The sequence below is a fragment of the Natator depressus genome, chromosome 5, assembly GCF_965152275.1.
Source record: "Natator depressus isolate rNatDep1 chromosome 5, rNatDep2.hap1, whole genome shotgun sequence".
Taxonomy (NCBI): Eukaryota; Metazoa; Chordata; order Testudines; family Cheloniidae; genus Natator; species Natator depressus.
In genome coordinates, this window is record NC_134238.1 from 130,258,354 (window position 1) to 130,280,743 (window position 22,390).

At 44.8% G+C, this 22,390-nt stretch overlaps 1 protein-coding gene across 1 annotated transcript in view; it reads right to left on the minus strand.

Annotated features, from left to right (window-relative positions):
* Nucleotides 1–22,390, minus strand: part of ABCA1 (ATP binding cassette subfamily A member 1) — a 131,326-nt gene that overhangs the window by 103,461 nt on the left and 5,475 nt on the right. Inside the window, exons 2-3 of the mRNA XM_074953656.1 lie at nucleotides 9,046–9,179; nucleotides 3,108–3,201 (exon numbers count right to left, since the gene is read on the minus strand). Coding sequence (XP_074809757.1) covers nucleotides 3,108–3,201; nucleotides 9,046–9,111 — 160 coding nt within the window. The 5' untranslated portion in view covers nucleotides 9,112–9,179. The remainder of the gene's footprint in view (nucleotides 1–3,107; nucleotides 3,202–9,045; nucleotides 9,180–22,390) is intronic.

Sequence of the window (22,390 nt, forward strand, 5' to 3'; positions counted from 1 at the left end):
TGACAAGAGTGCTTCAACAAGCTGAAGCTGTTAAAAATTATCAAAATCCTGAATGGCAAAGGCTTAGCCTAATATGTGACTCAACCCTTGGTTACATTCTTGTCCTTTTCAGATAAGATTAGACAGATGACAATTTTTTGTTTTTAACCATGCTTGGCACAATAAAATATTTAATATTTCAGTTTGAAAGTGTTTTTGCATGGCCTAGTTACTATTATAATTTGTAATTGTCTGCAAGTCATTTCTTAACACCGTACAGGATCACCACTGCAGATAACAAAAAGAAAAGGAGGACTTGTGGTACCTTAGAGACTAACACATTTATTTGAGCATAAGCTTTCGTGAGCTACAGCTCATTGCATCCAATGAAGTGAGTTCTAGCTCACGGAAGCTTATGCTCTAATAAATTTGTCTCTAAGGTGCCAGAAGTACTCCTTTTCTTTTTGCGGATATAGACTAACACGGCTGCTACTCTGAAACACTACAGATAACAATTCTGTTCCTCTAAAGACATATGCAGAGTTGCCACAGAGTTCACTGTGACCTGATTTCAAGGTTTCTCTCCATAGCCCAGCTCCTGATTCAGCAAGAGACAACATTCCACTTTACAAGATTCATCCATGTCTGTTTGCAAATGAGTGAATGTTCAATGAAACTGAACTGCACTAGAGAGGCTTAAAAGAAAGAATCCAGTTACTTATTCTTGGAAGCTATTAGATGAAAGGAAAGAGGTTAACTCAAAGAGTGAATTAAAAGTTGTCGGATGCCACTCCACACTTCCTGCTAAAAGCCTCAAAAAATAAATTAAATAAAAGGGAAGGATTCCATGTCAAACAATGGTTGATTAAAATTCAGCTCCTGACACAGCAGTGTTAAAAGAAAAGGATTTAGGGCAGCCATATGCAAGTCTGAGTGTAAGTCTCAACAGGGAAAATAGCTCTGGCTTTCAGGCTACACACAGGGCCAGATCTTTAGCTGGTGTAAATGAGCATCAGTTGAGCCACACTGATTTACACCAACTGAGCCCCTGGCTGACTGAGCCCATCTGCTTTCCCTGAGTTTCAGGTGCCCTAATGCCACTGTCTCCACTAACATGTAAGGAAAGACTGTATGAATGTCTCAAGGAGTGCAAAAGCACAAAATTTCACCCAGGGAAACTTCCAGTGCCTGCTAAGCATTACAGACAGCAATAGGCTAGTTAGGCAAAAAAGAAAACCCACAAGGCTGCATATGTCCAGAGTTTGCTGGATAATGGAAAACTGCAAACATCAGCACTTCAGCTGTGCTGGAAGCCAGATCGTGAATAAAATATTTCTCTGTGAAGGGATTCCCAGATGGCTTGAAGCTCTACCAGGCAGCATTCTGTACAGCAGTCACTCATGTGGGAATGTTGTGCTAATGTAGCAAAGCTGCTTTCATAATAATCCACTGTTATATTGCATTTAAAAAATCAAACACTTGGGATTCCCCTGTGCATTTTGTGGAGAGCAAAAATTCTCTTAACCTGGGCATTAGGCCTAACCTAGAAGTAATCAGGTAAAGGAAAGATAAACAAGGAGCCCTTCCCCAATTGGCTGACTGCTGAGAAGAGGCGGTTATCATAAGACTGGGCACTGTGCTGACCAGCAAATCTGGCTCACTAAACAGGGAGCATCCCAGAGGACTGAAGAAGAGGTCACTGTAACTAAAGGGAGGATAGCTTCCTCTTGCCTCTTTAAAAGGCTTGCTAAGAGGACTATTCTATGTCCATAGATCTAAAAAGACAATGCAAACCAGTTTTCCCCAAACAAAAAGCTGCACATGATTCAAGATGGAAAGCAATGCCCTTAAGATAAGCTGGCTATTGTGGAGTCTGCAGAGTGCTGAGCTAACATAGTCCCTGGTGTTTTTATATTCTTTAGTATGTATATTGCAGTAGCATCTAACCCCGGCTGAGATCAGGGCCCACGTTTCTAGTCGCTGTACAGTCACATATAAAACTACCCCCCTGCCCTAGAGATCTTACCTAACTAGACAAGACAGCCAACTGGTGGGAGAGCAAACAGAGGCACAGAGAGGGGAAGTGACTTGCCCAGGATCACACGGCAGGAGAGCAGAAACAGAACCCAGGTTTCCAGATTTCATGTCCTGTGCCCTACCCACTGGACCACACTGTCTTATCTTTCCCAGGCCCTCACTGGAAGTTGCACTGTCCCCTTTCCCAACAGGCTGGCAGTCAGTGTTCTGAACGTTTTGTGAGGAAGATGGTTCTGCTTGCGTCAGCAAGGTTGCAAGGAAGCTCAGCCCTGCAAGCTGCTCCGTATGAACTGCCTGCAGACTCTGCAGTCAGTGGGGTGCCGAGTGACGCAGAGTGACATCCTTGTGGAGCAGCAGAGTCCAAGCTGCTGACGTCTGCTATTTGGGAGAGGGGCAGGTAAAAGTCCCATCTGCACTGCAAAAAATGGCGGTGGGGGACTCCACTACAGCACAGCAGTGCCCTTGCACAATTTGGGTCAGTCTGTGGCCTAAGGAGATTGAGCAATGTTTTCACCATGTCCCTGAACTTCTGTGCTACAGCACACTGCAGGCCTTTAGTACTGTTTAGGAACCTGGTTAACACTTAGGCTATCCCATCTGGTCCCAAAACTTATGTCAGTCATGCTAGGGCAGTGCCATATTACAACTGGTAACCCAGGTTAGTGTTTTCTGTCCCGTAGCAGGAGCCAGACTGCTTAAAGCCACTCCAGTCACATGCTGCTCTGAATGTGGCTTTCTTCTGAGTCCATTTTTGTTGAAGGGAGACTCAAGGACCAAGGACGGAGAATAAGGCTGAGGTGCTTTCCAGAGGATTCCCACAAACTGGATGTTTTCATACAGCACCTGCTTAGGCCAACATAATATAAATGCCAAATGCGCCCAAGAGAAGCAGCAGCTAGGTACAATGCTGGAGCAGCTGGCCACAAGTGGCATAACACCCCAAGATCTGAGTTGGTGGCAGTTGGAGGGGGAAGGAAAGGTGATGGTAAACAGCCCTGATTAAGATTTGATCACAGTGTGTCAAACTGCATTCCCTCCAACCCATGAAACAATAGCCTGTCCTTAGTACAGAAGCCTCATCTGTTACTTACATTCATGTTGTTCGTAGGGCGGATATGAAAGGCGTACGGAGATCAGTATAAAGAAGATAAAGAGAGGCCAAGCAACTTCAATCAGCAGCTGAAACTGGAAAGAAAAAAAAAGACAAGTATTAGGATTTCATATTGAAAATACCGAGGGAGCTGAGATCACAGTATAATCCACATATTAGTCAGTAGAAATATTGTAAGCTTCACACTGGCTCTCTGCGTAGGTGCTCTTAAAGAGTCAGTGGATTCTCTGTTTGCTATGGATTTCAAGAACCTTTTGGGGCTATTAAGTGCCACTTACACTGAATATACAAAGTATACCATAGAGGGCTTACTTCTGGTTGGTTTTCAATTCTGGTTAACTTCAGTCTGTTGGGCGAAGAAATGATGCTTACCCCCCAATGCATCTCACAGCCAGCTGGCTGAAACTTTGGCCTCCTATGTTAATGATAGCTGAAAAGTGCAGTTCCCCCACCCCCAAAGCCCTAAACCTTTACCCAAGAACCAGGGACTCAGTTCCAGCTGTTAGTTACAGTGGGGTGTACCTGGAACATCACCACTGATGGCACACATTAGACCAAAAACGACAGTATGTGATCAATTGTGCTCTACAAATTATTTATACCTCGTTAGCACCTACAGACCCCAGTACAGACTGGGGGCCCATTGTGCTAGGCACTGTACATATGTAACCCACACACCTCCTAGGTGTGGTGTTCTGTCCCATCTAGTGGCAGGCAGGTGAGATTCATATTCTCTCTCTCCTGCCCAGGTCTGTCAGCGTTACACATAGTGCAAGACAGTCCTTGATGCAAAAGAGCTTACAACAATCTACATGGACCAGACAAAGGGTGGGAGAAGAGAGTATTATCCCTATAGTGTTATCTGGATGGGGGACTGAAGCACAGAGACATCGAGTGAATTACCCAAGGTCACACGTCTGTGCTGGAGCTAGAAATTGAACCTAGAGTGTCTGTGTCCCTGTCTAGTTCCTTCCTCCCCCCCTGAGTTTTGCTGCTCAGAAAGCTTGCCTACACACTACATGCTAGCCCTAAGGTAAGATCAAAATTAAGTTGTTCTCCGTTTGCGTTTTAGCAGATGGTTTTGGTTGCTGGGTCCGTTCCATTCCTCGTCAATCAACTGAACATCCTCCTTTTGCTTCTAAAACTCAGTGGGTTTCCCTCCTGCTAATTACATGCATCACTTTTCATCAATAGTTCCCTTTACAAATGTGGGTAAACAACCCCACCTTTACATGTGAAGACAGAGGCACAAGGTCATACAGGAAGTCTAGACTGGAACACAGGACTCCATGATAACTACTAGATGATGTTGCCGCCCGTGGAATGCAGACAGCAATGAAAACTTCTAAATATACTTCCAACTCCAGTCCAGAATCATAGAATATCAGGGTTGGAAGGGACCTCAGGAGGTCATCTAGTCCAACCCCCTGCTCAAAGCAGGACCAAGCCCCAACTAAATCATCCCAGCCAGGGCTTTGTCAAGCCTGACCTTAAAAACTTCTAAGGAAGGAGATTCTACCACCTCCCTAGGTAATGCATTCCAGTGCTTCACCACCCTCCTAGTGAAATAGCGTTTCCTAATATCCAACCTAAACCTCCCCTAAACCTCCAACTGCAACTTGAGACCATTACTCCTTGTTCTGTCATCTGCTAACACTGAGAACAGTCTAGATCCATCCTCTTTGGAACCCCCTTTCAGGTAGTTGAAAGCAGCTATAAAATCCCCCCTCATTCTTCTCTTCTGCAGACTAAACAATCCCAGTTCCCTCAGCCTCTCCTCAGAAGTCATGCGTTCCAGTCCCCTAATCATTTTTGTTGCCCTCCGCTGGACACTTTCCAATTTTTCCCACATCCTTCTTGTAGTGTGGGGCCTAAAACTGGACTCAGTACTCCAGATGAGGCCTCACCAATGCTGAATAGAGGGGAACGATCACATCATTGCCATGCACACTCCCAGCATTAGTCCAACTCTGCTCCCATTGAAATCAGTGGGTGTTTTAGCATTGTTGGACAATGTAGCTCCTCTAATTTACACCAGCAGAGGATCTAACTCAATGTGAGGGGACAGTTAGATAGTGAGATCTTGCAGGGTGTATAGGCCTGCATACAGCTGTCTGATTCTTAGATAGCTAGCTATCTGCAAAGGAATAGAGTAGCAAGAGGAGGAGGTGCTGAATAAGGGAAGCTGAATCAGAACAGTGTGTTTTTGCACAACTGTGACCCCTGCCCCTGGTTTTCCTTTCCTTCCCCCTGCCCTGGGAGCAGTCAGGATACTTTATACTGGACAATTTCCAACAGCACAACAGTTATACTTGAGTTGCACACGTCAGGCTGAGCTTTGAACCCAGCTTTTGCAATGCAGCTCAAACTCACTCCAACTTGGAAGCGAAGTTGTGATAGGAAACGTAGGCGGTACTGGCTCATTACAGGGGTTCTTGTGGGATGTAAAAATGATATTTGATCTGTGTCCACACACACTGTTTTCTGGGTCAGATCTTTGGCTGGTGTAAATCAGAGGAGAGGTCACTTAAATGCACCTATGCTCATTTACACTAGCCTCTAACACAGAATTACCAAGCTAGCCATGAAAATGGTGTAGTGGGGATCCTTTTCCTCTCATTTTTGTTTCTATCACATAATATTCTTCCCCTCTTGGTATTGCCAGTCAGATCCCACAGCTGGATCATTAGCAAGATAAAAGCCTTGGGGACAGGCACCAGAGAAGGCACTAAAATTACTCTGCCTGAGGCCTTCATTACAAGTTAACTAACGGTTCATTAAAAAATTATTAGCACTGTATCTTATCCAATGGGCTAGTAGCCAGGAAAACTACACAGAAGCTATCCAGATGGTACCAAAAAACGTGAATTAAGACAACCAAAAACAGCACAAGAAAAGAGCCAGAAGGCCATTTTCATTGACAGTCACACTGTTCACTAATCTTCTATATTGGTCACTACATTTTTGTGGTATCTCCAGAGGTCTAATTATGTCCAGGTTGCCCAATAAACTGATATATTCTGCCTGGTCAACATAGATTAAAACTAAAACTAAAGTCCTTTACCCACCTTCTATTTTGTTCAGAATGCAGGACTCTCGGAAGGCCTGGGGATAAACAATGCTGAGATACAGGGGTCAGTTCCTCAGCTAGTGCAAACCAGCGTAGCTCCACTGACATCAATGGAGCTCTGTCAATTTACACCAAGGGAGGATCAGGGCTTATATAGGTTTTGCATAAGAAGGAGAAATAGGGCTAGAGATGAATGGACGGAACAGCACGATTGGCCATGCTGCAGCCCTCTATTTACAGGAGTAGTTCTGCTTAAGTCAGTTCACATAAGGTCTAGAGCAGGTATTCTCAGCCTCCTCCATGGAAGGATCCTCCTCAAAATCTAGCAATATGTGCTGGGCACCTGTTTTAAACTGCAGGGTGAGAACCTAGGGGCTAGAGGAGCAGGTTCTGTATGATTGGACCCGATGCAGAATGCATGAAGTGGGAGAATCTCAACTACAGAGAATTTCCTGGCTTCATCAGCACTCTTGCCTTCACTGAGACGGCCAGAAAAAGCTAAGGTTCGGTTGACCTCACTTCGTTTGGTTTTAAGTACTGTAGAATGGGATAAACTCAGTCCTGAAGTAAATGAGTGAAGTCCCATGGCCTTCATGGATTTATCCCCGGCTTATGTTGGAGCTCACTTGGGTCTTCTACAACACATTGAAGCAGACACTTTAGGGACAGAGTTTCCATTTCCACTAGTGAACATGACTGGCCCCCTCTCTCATAAGTCAGCATTTCCAATAAGATTCAGGCCTGGCCATTTGGCAACTTCTTGACATTTACAAGGGTCATACAACTTATCAGGCTACTTTCCACCCCCAGTCTACATAACTCATCTCATGCTGACTGGGCTAGATGAATGCACTATAAGGTGGGTAGAAAGCTGGCTAGATTGTCGGGCTCAACGGGTAGTGATCAATGGCTCCATGTCTAGTTGGCAGCCGGTGTCAAGTGGAGTGCCCCAGGGGTCGGTCCTGGGGCCGGTTTTGTTCAATATCTTCATAAATGATCTGGAGGATGGTGTGGATTGCACTCTCAGCAAATTTGCGGATGATACTAAACTGGGAGGAGTGGTAGATACGCTGGAGGGGAGGGATAGGATACAGAAGGACCTAGACAAATTGGAGGATTGGGCCAAAAGAAATCTGATGAGGTTCAATAAGGATAAGTGCAGGGTCCTCCACTTAGGATGGAAGAATCCAATGCACCGCTACAGACTAGGGACCGAATGGCTAGGCAGCAGTTCTGCGGAAAAGGACCTAGGGGTGACAGTGGACAAGAAGCTGGATATGAGTCAACAGTGTGCCCTTGTTGCCAAGAAGGCCAATGGCATTTTGGGATGTATAAGTAGGGGCATAGCCAGCAGATCGAGGGATGTGATCGTTCCCCTCTATTCGACACTGGTGAGGCCTCATCTGGAGTACTGTGTCCAGTTTTGGGCCCCACACTACAAGAAGGATGTGGATAAATTGGAGAGAGTCCAGCGAAGGGCAACAAAAATGATTAGGGGTCTAGAGCACATGACTTATGAAGAGAGGCTGAGGGAGCTGGGATTGTTGTTTAGTCTTCAGAAGAGAAGAATGAGGGGGGATTTGATAGCTGCTTTCAACTACCTGAAAGGGGGTTCCAAAGAGGATGGCTCTAGACTGTTCTCAATGGTAGCAGATGACAGAACGAGGAGTAATGGTCTCAAGTTGCAATGGGGGAGGTTTAGATTGGATATTAGGAAAAACTTTTTCACTAAGAGGGTGGTGAAACACTGGAATGCGTTACCTAGGGAGGTGGTAGAATCTCCTTCCTTAGAGGTTTTTAAGGTCAGGCTTGACAAAGCCCTGGCTGGGATGATTTAACTGGGAATTGGTCCTGCTTCGAGCAGGGGGTTGGACTAGATGACCTTCTGGGGTCCCTTCCAACCCTGATATTCTATGATTCTATGACTTTGCAGTTCACACTTCATCAAGGTCAGATCCATCATGACAGTACTGCGCACCACAGCTCCAAAGAAAGGGTTCTCCTGTCCCCACTGGCAGATACACCCAGGCAAAAGCCCTGGAGGGAACTCCAGTGGTTTCTGGAGCAAGAACTACTCTGGAGTTACAGAATAGGGTTAGGCAATACAGGCCCTAGTAAGACGTGATGAACCCTAAAGCCCCACACCTGACCTGATTAAGCAGCTGCCTGGAATTCTTACAGTGCCACCCTATCCAGCCACTTAAAAGACACATCTCACACTATTGAAAATAGCACTGAAAACAGACACTGGCCAAGTGCGCCTCTCCTCCTCCAGTGACGGGACACATGGAGACCTATGGATCTGCTACTGCCTCTAGTTAACAGATGAGGGATGACGTCCTGGCCCCACTGAAGTCAAGGGAAGTTTTTGAGTGACTTTAATGGGATCAGGACTTCCTCCCTGGCCATGCAGCTGAAGCTCATGCTTTTAGATCCAGAAGCCCCAGGTTCAGTCCTGACAGACAGCCTGATCGGCACCACCGCAAGCGATACCATGGTCACTGCACAAATGCTCAGCCAAGATGGGCTCCACCTCTTTGTGCTGCAGGGGTCTGTCTTTTCTCACGAGTGGGTGGGCTTGGATATTGTCGTACTCGGTATGCTGGCCCACAAGTTCACACTCTTCTGACTTCGGTTCTGAATCTACAAGGTGCCGAGCGCCCTCAGTTCCCACTGACCAGGTCACCTCAACACCTTGCAGGATTGGGTCCTTTCAGAGGCCTAAAATCAGACTGTCATATTAATATGGACATTTTTACAAGATTACATCCTGGACCAGTGTGTCTTGCTCTCTCTTCTGAGTCTGGTGGGTTACGAGGCTGCAACTTAGACAATGGCTCAAACTTACTGTCTGCCTTCGCCTGTAAGTGAAGTTCTTCCATAGCAGCAATCCCAGCTGTGTCCAGAAAGCCATCTTCCTTCAGCAAGCCCCGGAAGCTCCCCGGTGCAGCAGTGGCAGGGACCACTGTGGCTGGGCATTCACTGGAGAGGAAACACCAAGTTACAAACAGAAAGCAAACGAACAAGTCCCACGTTCTAATCTCACTTACACTCCCGCACCCCTGCTGACTCCAGTGCTGCTGCCAGATTGTTCCATCCTACCCACACCCAACCCTGTGGACAGCCATGGGTGCAAACGAGTGCGGACTTTGATGCATAGCATCGCCTCCCTAAGGGTTCCAAGACTAAACCCACCATCCCCAGGAGGGCCATTCCCCTGCTTCCTGCCCATCAAATTTGAAAGCAAAAAACAGAACCAGGAGACAAAGCTCTAGTTACTTACAGCTGCTTTGGAGAACCTCATTTCAGGTTAAACCCTACAGAGATCTCGTAAAATGGCTTTGTGTGTTCCCCTCCACATGTTTTTTTTTTATATAATGGTGAAAAACCAGCCATTTGGATGGGAGTGTCGCTATTTTAAAAGCTTCAGCCTCTGTCAGCAGCATCGCTCGCAAAAGGCAGCACCAGAAGTGCCCATAGTGGGGGGAAACATTGGGTCAGTCAAACATTTTTCCATACGGCACACAATAGGCATGTCAGGGCATAGGCAATAGCAAATGCAGCTACGCTTGATGGGCGAGTAGAAAAGTATCTCTTCCCAATCTTGCTAGGGAGGTTTAGATACATGCTTGCTAAGATGCCACTGATGCATCTACCTCAACACGAGAGGTCTGATCAACCAATGCTCTGCACCTTGCAGAGTCATTCACAGCAGTACTGAGTGTAAAATGCTCCCAAATCAATATAGCAATTGTGAGCATGGTGCATTCTGACCTGGTAGCATGTCACACTCACTTTGCACTGGGGTAAGGTGACTACACAAGGGGCAGGATAACAATCAGATCCCTAGTATTTATTTTGCTGTCAATTTCTGACTAGTACAATATGTTAATAGGGTGGACTTTCTATGCTATCAAAGCTTTAACTGGTTATTTAAACACACTGAGCTACAGCTATGCCTGCTTGATATTACTTACATGGAGAACACACACACGCCTTTGATAATCACCTGACAAACCAGTGCCTCAGCACCGAGATTCTAAATTGCATTCCTGCTTGCAAAGTGCAGTGAACGCATTCCCAAAATTCATCAGCAAGATATGAACATAAACTTGGGTGAAATTCTCTGGCCTGTGTTATACAGGAGGTCAGACTAAATCATAATCTGGCCTTTAAAAATCTGAATCTATGAATGTCCAGACCAATCAGTTCTTTTTAATGTTGTCGAAGACTAAACATAGTTATCACAAAGCTGCACATCACAGTGACCTCCAGATTAAAACCAGGATGAGAAAGGTGACATTTTCTCATAATCTAACTACCAAAACCAATTAAACCAAACTGTGTTACACCAAATCCCTAGGGTGACCACCGTGTTGTAGGACAACAGTGCTGCTTAACACTAGCAAATGAGCAGGAGAACAAGAGAAGAGGCTCCCTATAACCACCACCAAACATGGATCTAAGAGAAGTGATCAATCTCATCCCATAGTCACCTCAGTATATTGTCAGGATAGGTCCATTTACATCACTGGATTCTCCAGGCTCTAGAAGCGTTCTTTATCCACAGCTACCCCTCTCCAGTCAGAAAATGCCTCGGTGCTCTGTGCAAAGGGAATGCCTCACTCTAGATTCCCTCTCGTTGGACAACTCCGCCTGGGACGTTCCAGCCGCACATACATCTGGTGCGTGGCACTCCGAGACATGCTAAAAACGAGGTGCTGACAGGCTCTGCAGAACATCCAAAGGGAAAAATCTGGCCTCTGACGATGAGGTCAAAGGACAAGCTTTGGCCTCCAAGGACTCCCCTCAAACACCTCCCACCAACAGCATGCTCACTTTCCTGCCTGATAACAGAGCCACGTGGCAACCTCTCTGTGACGTATCCACGTGAAATATTTCACATGGCAACAAAACATAACCCAGAAAAGAAACTAAGAAGGAACATTACCATCCCCTCTACCCACTCATCGTTGCTCATGCTGCAGGGTATCCGAAAGCATTTTCTTTACAAGCCTCTGTGAGCAAACAGACATGGATTCTCTGTGATCACTAACAGTACAAAGATGACTCGTGAAATGTCCCAGCAACTACATAGAACTCTTGTTTTTCCAAGCATTTGCCACACAGTCACTGTCCCTGGGCCATGAATGCATGATTCCCCCTTTCCTAATTCCCATTGTAGTACAGCAAAAAGGATTCATCCCTTCCTTGCATAGGGCCTAATCTTGCACCCATTAAGCAAACAAAAGTTTACAACTGAGCTTACCCCAGATTCGTTTGCTCCAGTACTCAGTTCAGAGGCAGTATGGAAATTCAAGCAGTAATTTATGGGATGCTTCTGCTGAGAACTAATCACTAGATAGTTGGGATAATCTACTTCAGTGGAAAACCAGAGGCCTGGAATGGGAGCAGGATGTCCCACATGACAACAGGCAAATCCCATGCCCAACTGTCCAAAGCCCAGCACTTGGAATCTGGAGGCAAAACAGCAAGAACTGACTTTATTAGGAGCAAGAGATTCAATCAGCTGAGTGTAACTGGACAGTGGGAAGTTTGGGCCAAAAATCCATAGGATGGACAAAGCCAGGACTTCCCAGATACACTAGAGAGTGCTACATGTGTTATTCCAAACTGTACACACCTGTTCACGTCCGCCTCTCAGCCATCTACAACTACTAATCCGATGACTATATACAGAGACATCCTGAGTATCTGTCAGACATCAGAGATTGGGCAAAACACTTCTGTGCATGCCTAAAGCTGGCTCTGATTTTAACTGACTTGAGAGGCTGACAGAGGCTCGTTCATTTGTGACATAATCTAGGTAGCTCCCCAAATTCACTACTAATGCATCAGAAAATTCTAGTGGGTAAGAATCTCTTCAGAATGACACCCCTTAGCCTCCTTCAGATATTTCAGACATTTGTTTTTCCAGCGGTCAAAGGACGAGAATTAAACCACCACCTATGGGAAGATCCTTGCTATAGCAGACACCAATAAGTCACCTAGAGTTGAAAGTCCATCAGCATTTCCACCCTAACCTATTTTGATGGGTTTTCAGCACAGCTGTAAAAATCCAGTCCAACTTGCAATGGAGAAGCGCAATGCTACAACAGAGTTCAGCCAGTTTCAGCAGGGACTTTGTGCCTTCCCCGTTCAAGTAACATTTTGTGAGCCATTAGTACATACCATGAACCCTAAAAGTACTAAATGCAGGAGTGGAGGCATGCGAGTAAACTTTTGTTCTATGCATTCACTACTATAGGCTAAATTCTCTCGGTGTAAACTAAGGCCACCCTATTGAAGTCAAGGGATAGCCACACATTTACACCAACAGAGAATTTGGTTCTTTCAATCTATGGCATAATTTGTTTTTAATATATCCCATATTCTCCAACAAGACAGCAAGAAGTCCCTTTACTATGGCAGATGGTGCTGTCTGGAGTGAGCTTTATTGTCTACCGCTGTCCTGCATACACCACACCATAATGCATAGAGCTTACTATTGCAGGTAATCCAGCTATTCCCACGTGCAAGAATCAACAGGAACAGGCCAGCAGAAAAGATTCTGTGATGTATCTGCATAACCTTCATTTTCATACCCACTTAAGAGACATGAGCTCAATTGCCAGCTCTGTCACAAGCTCCCTGGATGTCCTTGGGCAAGTCACTTCTCTTTCAGTTCCCTCAATGAGACATCAGGATAATAATTCTTCCTTTGGTTGTCTTGCCTATTTAGGATTGTAAAACCTTCAGGACAAACACTGTCTCTTACTAAGTGGCTGTACGGCACCTAGCATAATTGCAGTTGGAGCCTTTAGGTCCTACCAGAATTCAAATAAAAAGAACTGATTGCTACTTGGAGCATGGAACTGGGCTGTGACTGCATTCTGGAGCCGTGTTATTTCTGCGCAGAGCAGTCTCTGCACAGAGCCCCGTCACGTTAGCAGATACAAGGGAGGGCTGAGAACAATCTAAGGTCTCTGCTAAAGAACAAGCAAGAGCAGATCTAACGGTCAGGAGGCCCCTTTGCATTTGATCACAGGAAAACACAAGACGACTCTTAATCCAGAACCAACTGTGGTGTGGGAGGTTATTCTCTATCCTCAAAGAATAGAGTGTGTATTGGATTTTATGTGAATAATTTGGCAGAGAATACTCTGCCTAAGCTCATGCACAACTCCATGGGTTCGGCTGTGCACATCACTATTCTGATAACTAGCCAAGGGGAGGATGAGAAGACAGCTCTCTGGCCACTTGTCTGTACAGGGTGCAGTCTGCCCTACCAGCAATTGGCTGAATATCATCCACATGCACCGAAAAAATCCACAGGAGGGAGCCACGTGAGAGAAATTTGTAAGTTTCCCCCTCGCAGCATCTCCTAGATCATTCCATTGGGTGTGGGGGTGTTAACCCCCCCAATCACCAAATTAGTGAGTGGTTCATGTCACAGCTTCAGCCAACTGCACTTGTATTCTCCCTCTGTGGCCTGCCCAGGACACTGTAGGCTCCCAGCTCCTCATTCATCACTAACTCTTGGGTAGAGACCCACGTTTCCAGGCTGCCCAGCTCCCTGCCTACACTGATATTTGCAGCAAGCCATCGTGCCTAAACTAGTGTCTGCATGTTGCTTTCCCTCCAGACTCTATGAACAGTTCAATGGCCCACAGTTATAAGTTACTACACAGCCCTTTTTAACAAGCAAGCATGCTTATTCTTAAGATGAAAGCATTCGAGAAAAATACATTAAAAACTATAAAAATCCTACATGCATGCTAAAAAGCTTATCGGAGAGCACCCTAACTTCAGCCTCGGACTCTGGTACCTGTTATGAGTTTGGAAGATCTGACACCAGATCTTCCAAACTCACAACAGGGTTCTCTCTGTGGTTACAAGTTCATAACTGTTTCAGATTAAGAAACAGAACTCTGACAGGGCAGCTCAGCTGATTTCTTTATAGAGAAATCACCCTTAAAGTGCCAGATGAGAATGGACTTTTGGAACCAAAAAAGTGGTTTGCCTGGGGAATGGCTAAGGGACAGTGAATGCAAATACCCCTCCTGCAGTTATGTACAACCCCATCTTTTTGTAGCTTAATAAACTCAAAAGGTCTCCAAAAGAATATTGCAGGAAATTGCCAAATCTGTCACAGTGCAGCCGACAGAACCAATGGATCTCAGACAATCTGCATGGGCCCAGAGCAGTCTGTCAAATGCCTCTGCTCTGGCTCAGGGGCCATATAGCCCTCAGATGCTTATTTAGCACAGGTCTAATGCAATTGTATGGTCAGGGCTCCCTTTATGCCTTAACTCTCCATAGGGAAAGTTCTATTACCTGAATAGAGGGGTAGGGACTGCATATAAGAAAATGCAGCCTGATGCCAGCTGTTACCCTTTCACTGTTATCCATGCCCTTTCCCCAGTTTGTTCCCTATACCTCTGTCTGTTGAGTGGCTCTCCAACCCTACAGAGGGACAGGAGAGATTTCAGAGCAGAGGCCCCCATCTGCACATGCCATCTGAGGGATGATCCAGCAGTGCAGCGGAAATCATTAATTTTAGCAATAAACTATCACAATGGACCATCTTTGCCATAAGAGCTGCAGGCGCATTGACAGCAAAAGGTGTGCTTCTCTTCACCCTTTATTATTGGCACAACACTCCTGCACTGCTCTGAATCAGAGTGTTCCAAAGTGCCTCTAAGCCAGTCGGACAGGAGTCCCCAACACCGGACCCAGTCCAAACAGAAAGCTGCATTTTACAGATTTAGAATTTAAACAGAGAAAAAAGCTGCAGTGGCAGAGAATCCACCCCTGCCTCTCTTCCCTCCCCCTTCCATTCCTGGTGTCTGTACTCAGCAAACATACAACAGCCTTCAAAAGATCTATCTGCAAACAGTGCAGCTGTTTGCTCTAGGACAGGGAAAGACCTTTCCTCTAGAAAATAAATCACTATTTAGACAGGAAACACAGCAAACTAATCAAATCCCAGGAGATCCAGATGTTTCAGAATATTGATAATGGGCTACCGAGCCTTTAACCTACAGACCACCAGCCCTGGTCAGCTGTGACCAACAGCGGTTACCAGCTGATGAGAGTTCAGTGGCCCCTGTTAAATAACTTCAGTGGCCCCAGTCCAGTGGTTAGCGGGCAAGAATCCACACCACAAACATAACCACTACAGCTGGCAGCTCTCCAGAGGCCAAGGACTGAGGGGCCATGGAGACTGACATGGTTACACCAGGACAAGTTTGAAGCACGCTGGCTGGACAGCGTGGGCTTGCACTGCCACTGCCAGTGCTGTCCCTGATGACAGCCGCCTGAGTTATCTATTCAGCCTCTGGCATGAGCAGCGAGGACCAAACGCAGAGCCCATTGAAATCAATGGTTGGCTTCATAGGCTTTGGATCAGGTTCCAAAATGAATCTTATCAAACCAAACCAGAGTAGCCATAAAAACAATTCAAGAGCTGGAGAAAATGCCTTGCAGGGAGAGATTTAAAGAGCTCAGCCTGTTTAGTTTATTAAGAAGATTGAGAAGTGACTTCACTACAATGTACAAGTACCTTCTCCTGGGGAGAAGAAGATACTGAGGGTTAAGGGGCTCTTCAATCTAGCAGGCAAAGGCACAAGAAATCAATGGCTGAAAGCTCAAGCCAGATAAAAACGTGTGCTTTATTTCCAATTTGAATTTAACCATGATAGTGATTAACCACTTAGAACAAGCTACCAAGGGAAACAGTCGAGTCTCCATCTCTGATGCCTTTCTGGAAGTTATGCTTTAGCCAAACACAAGTTACTGGGTTCAACATAAGGGTAATTGGGTGAAATTTAATGGCCTGTCAGATACCGGACTAAATGAACTAATGGTCCCTTCTGGCTTTAAATTCTGACTCAATGCATAAAATGTCTTATTTACTTTCCTTTAAGCAATTCCAGGTTGCATTTGATAAATAATCACAACAAATCCTGTTTCTTGGCAGGGGGTTAGACTAGATGACCCTTGTGGTCCCTTCTGACCCTGCGATTCTATGATTAGCTTTGCAAAGCCCTTACTTGTAGTATTTGGTAATGCTAGAGCTCCCCACCCAGTGTGCCAGGTGCTCTACACACAAATAGAGAGAGACCATCCCTGCCATGAAGAGTTAACACTCTGAATAAACTAGCCAAAGAAAGTGCTATTATCCCTATTTTGCAGATGGAGAACTGAGGCACAGAGAGATTAAGGCCTCAAGCCTCAAAAGTGTTTAGGTGTTTAACTCCTACTGGAGTCCATAGGAGTTAGGTGCCTAAATGACTTTTCCAAGGTCACATAAGGCACCTGCCAGAGACCTGGGAATTATATGCAGCTCTCCTAAATCACAGTCTTCAACCTTAGCCATCTGCCTGCAAGCTCTTCAAATTAGACTTCAAATTCCAGCTTCCCCCAGCACAATGGGATAGAGGGGATAGCTTCCAACAAGTAACATAGCAATGTGCAGAAATCTGGAGAAAAGCTTATATTAAAACTAACAATTACAGTAAACTCTCCAACTTTAATTGGACCGGTGGACTTAAAGCAGACAACTTTAGACTGAGTTCTGTTCAAGTCAAGTGAGAAAGGTAAGCTCTCATTTGTACTGGTGCTAAAATAGTAATGAATTCCATAGCAAAGGTGTTTGTAAAATTCTTTGGGTCAACGAATACAGAGAGCTCTGAATGGTAGTATCTATTATGTGCTCAATAACAGCTCACACAGACTTGGAAACTCTTGAAGAACTTTCTGAAGTGTGCAGCTGTCAACTGGATTGGGCACTGGGGTTCTCCAAAACCCTTCTAGAGAAGTGCCACAGAATTGTCAATTTCCACCTGGAGGGCCAGTGGAGATGGGGAGTCAGGACCCGGTTTGACAAGTCAGTCAAACAAAGGTACTTTGATAGCAATAAAAAAAATAAAAAAAAGATACTTGGTGCTTTTAAAACATCTTTCCTCTAATGAATTTGAGTCAAGTTACAGAGAGTTGTTAAAACATCACTAGCCTTATTTTACAAGGTGGGAAACCGAGACACAGAAGTTAAGTGACTTACCCAGGATCACCCATTAAACCAGAGGCAGAGCTGGGAATACAATCAACAGACACCCCCCCCCCCCCAATTCTCAGTCTCCTGGTCTAAGTGCTAGAAAACACTGCAGCACGCTGAAGTAGCATAACAGTATCAGCTGTAGATAAAACAAGGAGTCCTTGTGGCACCTTAGAGACTAACAAATTTATCTGGGCATAAGCTTTTATGGGCTAAAAGCCACTTCAGATGCATGGAGTGGAAAATACAGTAGGAAGATTATACATATTTTAACAGTAGGGGGAAATTAGCATGGGGAAATTAGTTTTTAGTTTTGTAGTGACCCATCCACTCCCAGTCTTTATTCAAGCCTAATTTGATGGTGTCCAGTTTGCAAATTAATTCCAGTTCTGCAGTTTCTCATTGGAGTCTGTTTTTGAAGTTCTTTGTTGAATTGCCACTTTTAAGTCTGTTATTGAGTGACCAGGGAGGTCTCCTACTGGTTTTTGACTGTTGTAATTCCTGATGTCAGATTTGTGTCCATTTATTCTTTTGCAAAGAGAATGTCTGGTTTGGCCAATGTACATGGCAGAAGGGCATTGCTGGCACATGGCAGCATATATCACATTGGTAGATGTGCAGGTGAACAAGCCTGTGATGGTATGGCTGATGTGGTTAGGTCCTATGAAGGTGTCCCTTGAATAGATGTGGACAGAGTTGGCAACGGACTTTGTTGCAAGGATAGGTTCCTGGGTTAGTGTTTTTGTTGTGTGGTGTGTAGTTGCTGGTGAGTATTTGCTTCAGGTTGGGGGGGCTGTCTGTAAGCGAGGGCTGTCCTGTCTCCCAAGGTCTGAGAGTAAGGGATCATCTTTCAGGATAGATTGTAGATCCTTGATGCACTGGAGAGGTTTTAGTTGGGGGCTGTAGAATGTGGCTAGCCACATTCTGTTACTTTCTTTGTTGGGCCTGTCCTGTAATAGGTGACTTCTGGGTACTCTTCTGGCTCTGTCAATCTGTTTCTTCACTTCAGCAGGCGGGTACTGTAGTTTTAAGAATGCTTGATAGAAATCTTGTAGGTGTTAGTCTCTGTCTGAGGGATTGGAGCAAATGCGGTTGTATCTTTGAGCTTGGCTGTAGACAATGGATCATGTGGTGTGGTCTGGATGAAAGCTGGAGGCATGTAGGTAAAGACTGGGAGTGGATGGGTCATTACAAAAAACTAATTTTCCCATGCTAATTTCTCCCTTCTGTTACTCACACCTTCTTGTGAACTGTTTGAAATGAGCCACCCTGATTACCACTACAAAAGTGATTTTTTTTGTCCTATTGATAATAGCCCACTTTAATTGAATTGTCTCCTTAGACCTGGCCTCTACCCTCCCACTGGGAAAGGCAACTCCCATCTTTTCATGTACTGTTGTATACATCTTCCTATGGTATTTTCCACTCCATGCATCTGATGAAGTGGGTTTTTAGCCCACAAAAGCTTATGCCCAAATAGATGTGTTAGTCTAAGGTGCCACAAGGACTCATTGTTTTTGCTGATACAGACAAACACGGCTGCCCCTCTGAAAGCTGTACATAAGAGCTGTGAACCTACAACCCTCTAGCTGCGGCACAGGACTGCTATCAACTGAACCCTACAGTCACTGGAAAACAGCTCTTTCAGAATTCCCAAACACTAGCTTCTATATCACTCAGGGTTTCCAATTAGGCAAACCCATCCCCCATTTCCTATACAGCCTTAAAACTTCAGTCTGCAAGAGCTCCTCCAGCTGAAATCACTGGTTTATATTTGCAGCTCTCCTTTTTGCAGCGCAACCAGGGAACTGCTGACTCAGCAGGCAATAGGGAAGCATTCAATCACACAATAATTACTCTTCGTTGATAGTTATGGGCAAGATCCTCAGCTAGTTTACATCATTTCATGTCAGCTAACAATCTGGCCCTACGTGTGTTAATAAACAGATCCAAGTCTTGTTCTCTAACACTTAATAAAAACAAATTCATGTTTTAACCAAGACTAAAGTGATTTGCCTGCCATCTAAATAAATGAAAGCAGCTTGAAATTGGCTGTAGACTACTAAAAAAGGAAAGATAAAGCTTTGTGCTCACCTGCAGTGTGTATGGTAATTTTCTTTATCCCCAACTCTTACCAGTTGGGAAGTTTACAACGTGAAGCACAGTGACAAAATTATAAGAAGTTACTTAAATAATCTCAGTTCACATAGTGATTCAGTCTCTCTGGTCTAAACAAAACTCCTTGGCTTGATGCCCATATCACTTTAAATAGGATCCCTTCAGGATACATATGCCCAGTGAAAGTGAGTGAGGGCCACGAGGGGAGGGGGAATGTAATGAGCAGGGGGCAGGGCCTCAAGGAAGGGGCAGGGCTAGGATGTTCGGTTTTGTGCAATTAGAAAGTTGGCAGCCCTAACCACTGGGTTACTAGTACCTCCAGGTCTTCTTTTGAGGATGCCCTTATTGCTATATAGCAGTTTCTCACCTTTTCCTTTTGGGATCTTCCTGCTGACATGGCACATCAGTGGGTTGAGGGCTGACCCCTGGTGCCATCTGACTTCCCCTTCAAAGGGACTTGTAGTTCCAAAAACATGCTCAGCATACTCTTAGGTAATCCTTATAGAGCAGTCACTGACATTATTAAATCCTCAGACACTCCATATTTCCTCAGCACTGGTGTAAGCATTCTCCTGTCCACTGTATCATATGCCTTTTCTAGGTCTGTAGAATCCCAAATACAGTCCTGGTGGTACTTAGACACTTCTCTCTCATGTGCCAAATTACAAACAAGGGATCTGTGGTTCCTCATCTTTTCCTAAAACCCAACTGTTCTTATTCAAGGAGGGGTTCCACCACCCTCCTAGTCCTGACATCCAAGGTGTACTCAGTAGCTTTACCCCATGTGCCAGTACCTCTATTCCTCAATAGTTTCCACAGTCATTGATGCTTCCTTTTTTGTATACAGGCATCAGGATAGACTGGCAATCTTTGGGAATTTTCTTGTTAAAGCCATATGGCTTTAACCACTCTGTTCATCCATTTTGTGCCTCTCTTGCCCAAGGCTTTCACCAGATCCAGCATCACAGCTCTCTGCCTTACTAGGCTTCATTATCTGGACTGCAGGTCTCATCTATTCCTCCATTAGGTCAGGCTCAGGCACCACACTAGGATCACATGTTGGCAACTCTGCCAACGATTTGCCTCATTTAAAAAAGACTATCAAAGGATTGTTTCCACCTTTCCTTCACTTATTCATCATTTACACGTGTTTACAATACCATCCTCCATCTGTTTGCCTCATTTTTGCAGTGATACAGATCTTTTTGCAAGTCAGCTGTGGGTAGTTTACACACTCAGCGTACAGGAAATCTAGGACATTCTCTTGGGCCTTCACTGCCTGTTGGCAGCTCACTTTGCTTCTTTGTATTTGCTTTCACTAGCACTCAACAGGTTCATTCCTTTCTCTTTAAGTACTATTTTCTTGTTTCAGTTGCTATCTGCACATCAGTCCACCACTGCTCCTCTCCCGCTTGGTTTTCTCCATCTGCATCATCCACAAACCTCTGACGCCACAATCCATGATCTTTGGTGGTAGTTCCACTCTTCAGCCAATGCCAAATCTTTTTCCGGATACTTCACTCCACTGGTGAAAACAAATGCAGCTCCAATGGGATCGAAGGAGTTGCACTTGCATACATCATTGAACTTAAAATATTACACCCCAAATGAAATTCGTTAATCATGCACATTCCTAAAGCCACTAGAAAGACGAACTGGCTGAGATATTGAAGCTCTCTTATTATAAACTAAAGTCCCTGGCTGTCCTAAACTAAAAGGCCAAAATCTAGTTTATTCTCTGTGCCAGGTAAACATAGGAAAAGCGAGGTTCCAATCTGCCAAGAGACAAAATCAAATAAGATAGTCAATTAATCAGTCAGTGTCCAAAGATCCAGAGCCCATATTAGCTGAAAATCTCTCTTTACTGTCAATGAATGTGTTAGCCTCTGTAGCAGGATCTGAAAAGAGTAGTACACATCCTACTGAAACCAGAATCGAAGAACTTGGGCTCTGCTCAACCTTGATCTCACAGTAACTCCGTTCTAAAAGAGCCAATATATCATCCACAAAAATTGCACAATCCTGATAAAAATTGACTTCTGCAACTGATGGTGCACATTCAGACTGCAGTATTAGGTGCAGGCTTCACCCACTGAAGTTCAAACATCACAGTCATTTTTGTTTTGGGCTTTGCCCTCTGGGACCAATATGCCACAAACTATCCTATGTCAACTGCAGTAACTAGCGGCAAACATCGTTTTTTGGTGAAGAGGGAATTCTTTAGTGGTGTTTTTGGGATTCACTAACACTATCAATAATTTGTCAGTTACATTTGTGGGGATAAATTCTGCTCTTAAGCAAACCACACAATTCCATTTAAGTCAGTCCACAAGCATGGGTGTCACCATGGATAAGAATCACTGAACTCGCCAAGAGTAAGGGACCAAGAAATGGTTCCAGAGCAATGGAAAAGTGGCATTAGTGTCACAATAGCAAAGCCACTAAGGGACCATAAGTGGCAAGGGGCTACACTCCTTTCTCCTTGCAGTATCCTCTTAAGCAGGATAGGGGAAGTGGCTGAGAAAACTAGAGGGAAGAGCAATCTAGACTGACCCAGAAGATCCCGTATCGACCAGATTTCTCTCTTAAGAACGGTTTCAGAGTAACAGCCGTGTTAGTCTGTGTTCGCAAAAAGAAAAGGAGTACTTGTGGCACCTTAGAGACTAACCAATTTATTTGAGCAGAAGCTTTCGTGAGCTACAGCTCACTTCATCGGATGCATACTGTGGAAAGCGTAGAAGATCTTTGATGCTTTGGGTGTATAAAAAAAGATCTTCTACTCTTTCCACAGTATGCATCCGATGAAGTGAGCTGTAGCTCACAAAAGCTTATGCTCAAATAAATTGGTTAGTCTCTCAGGTGCCACAAGTACTCCTTTTCTTTTTCCTCTTAAGAATGATCTTGGAAAAGAGCATCCAATGGCAAAAAGCCACTTATCATAAACTTCACAGATGTCAAGAAACCATTCAACATTGCAGTTCACTCTGGAACATCCTGAAGTGCAGTGGTATGTCAA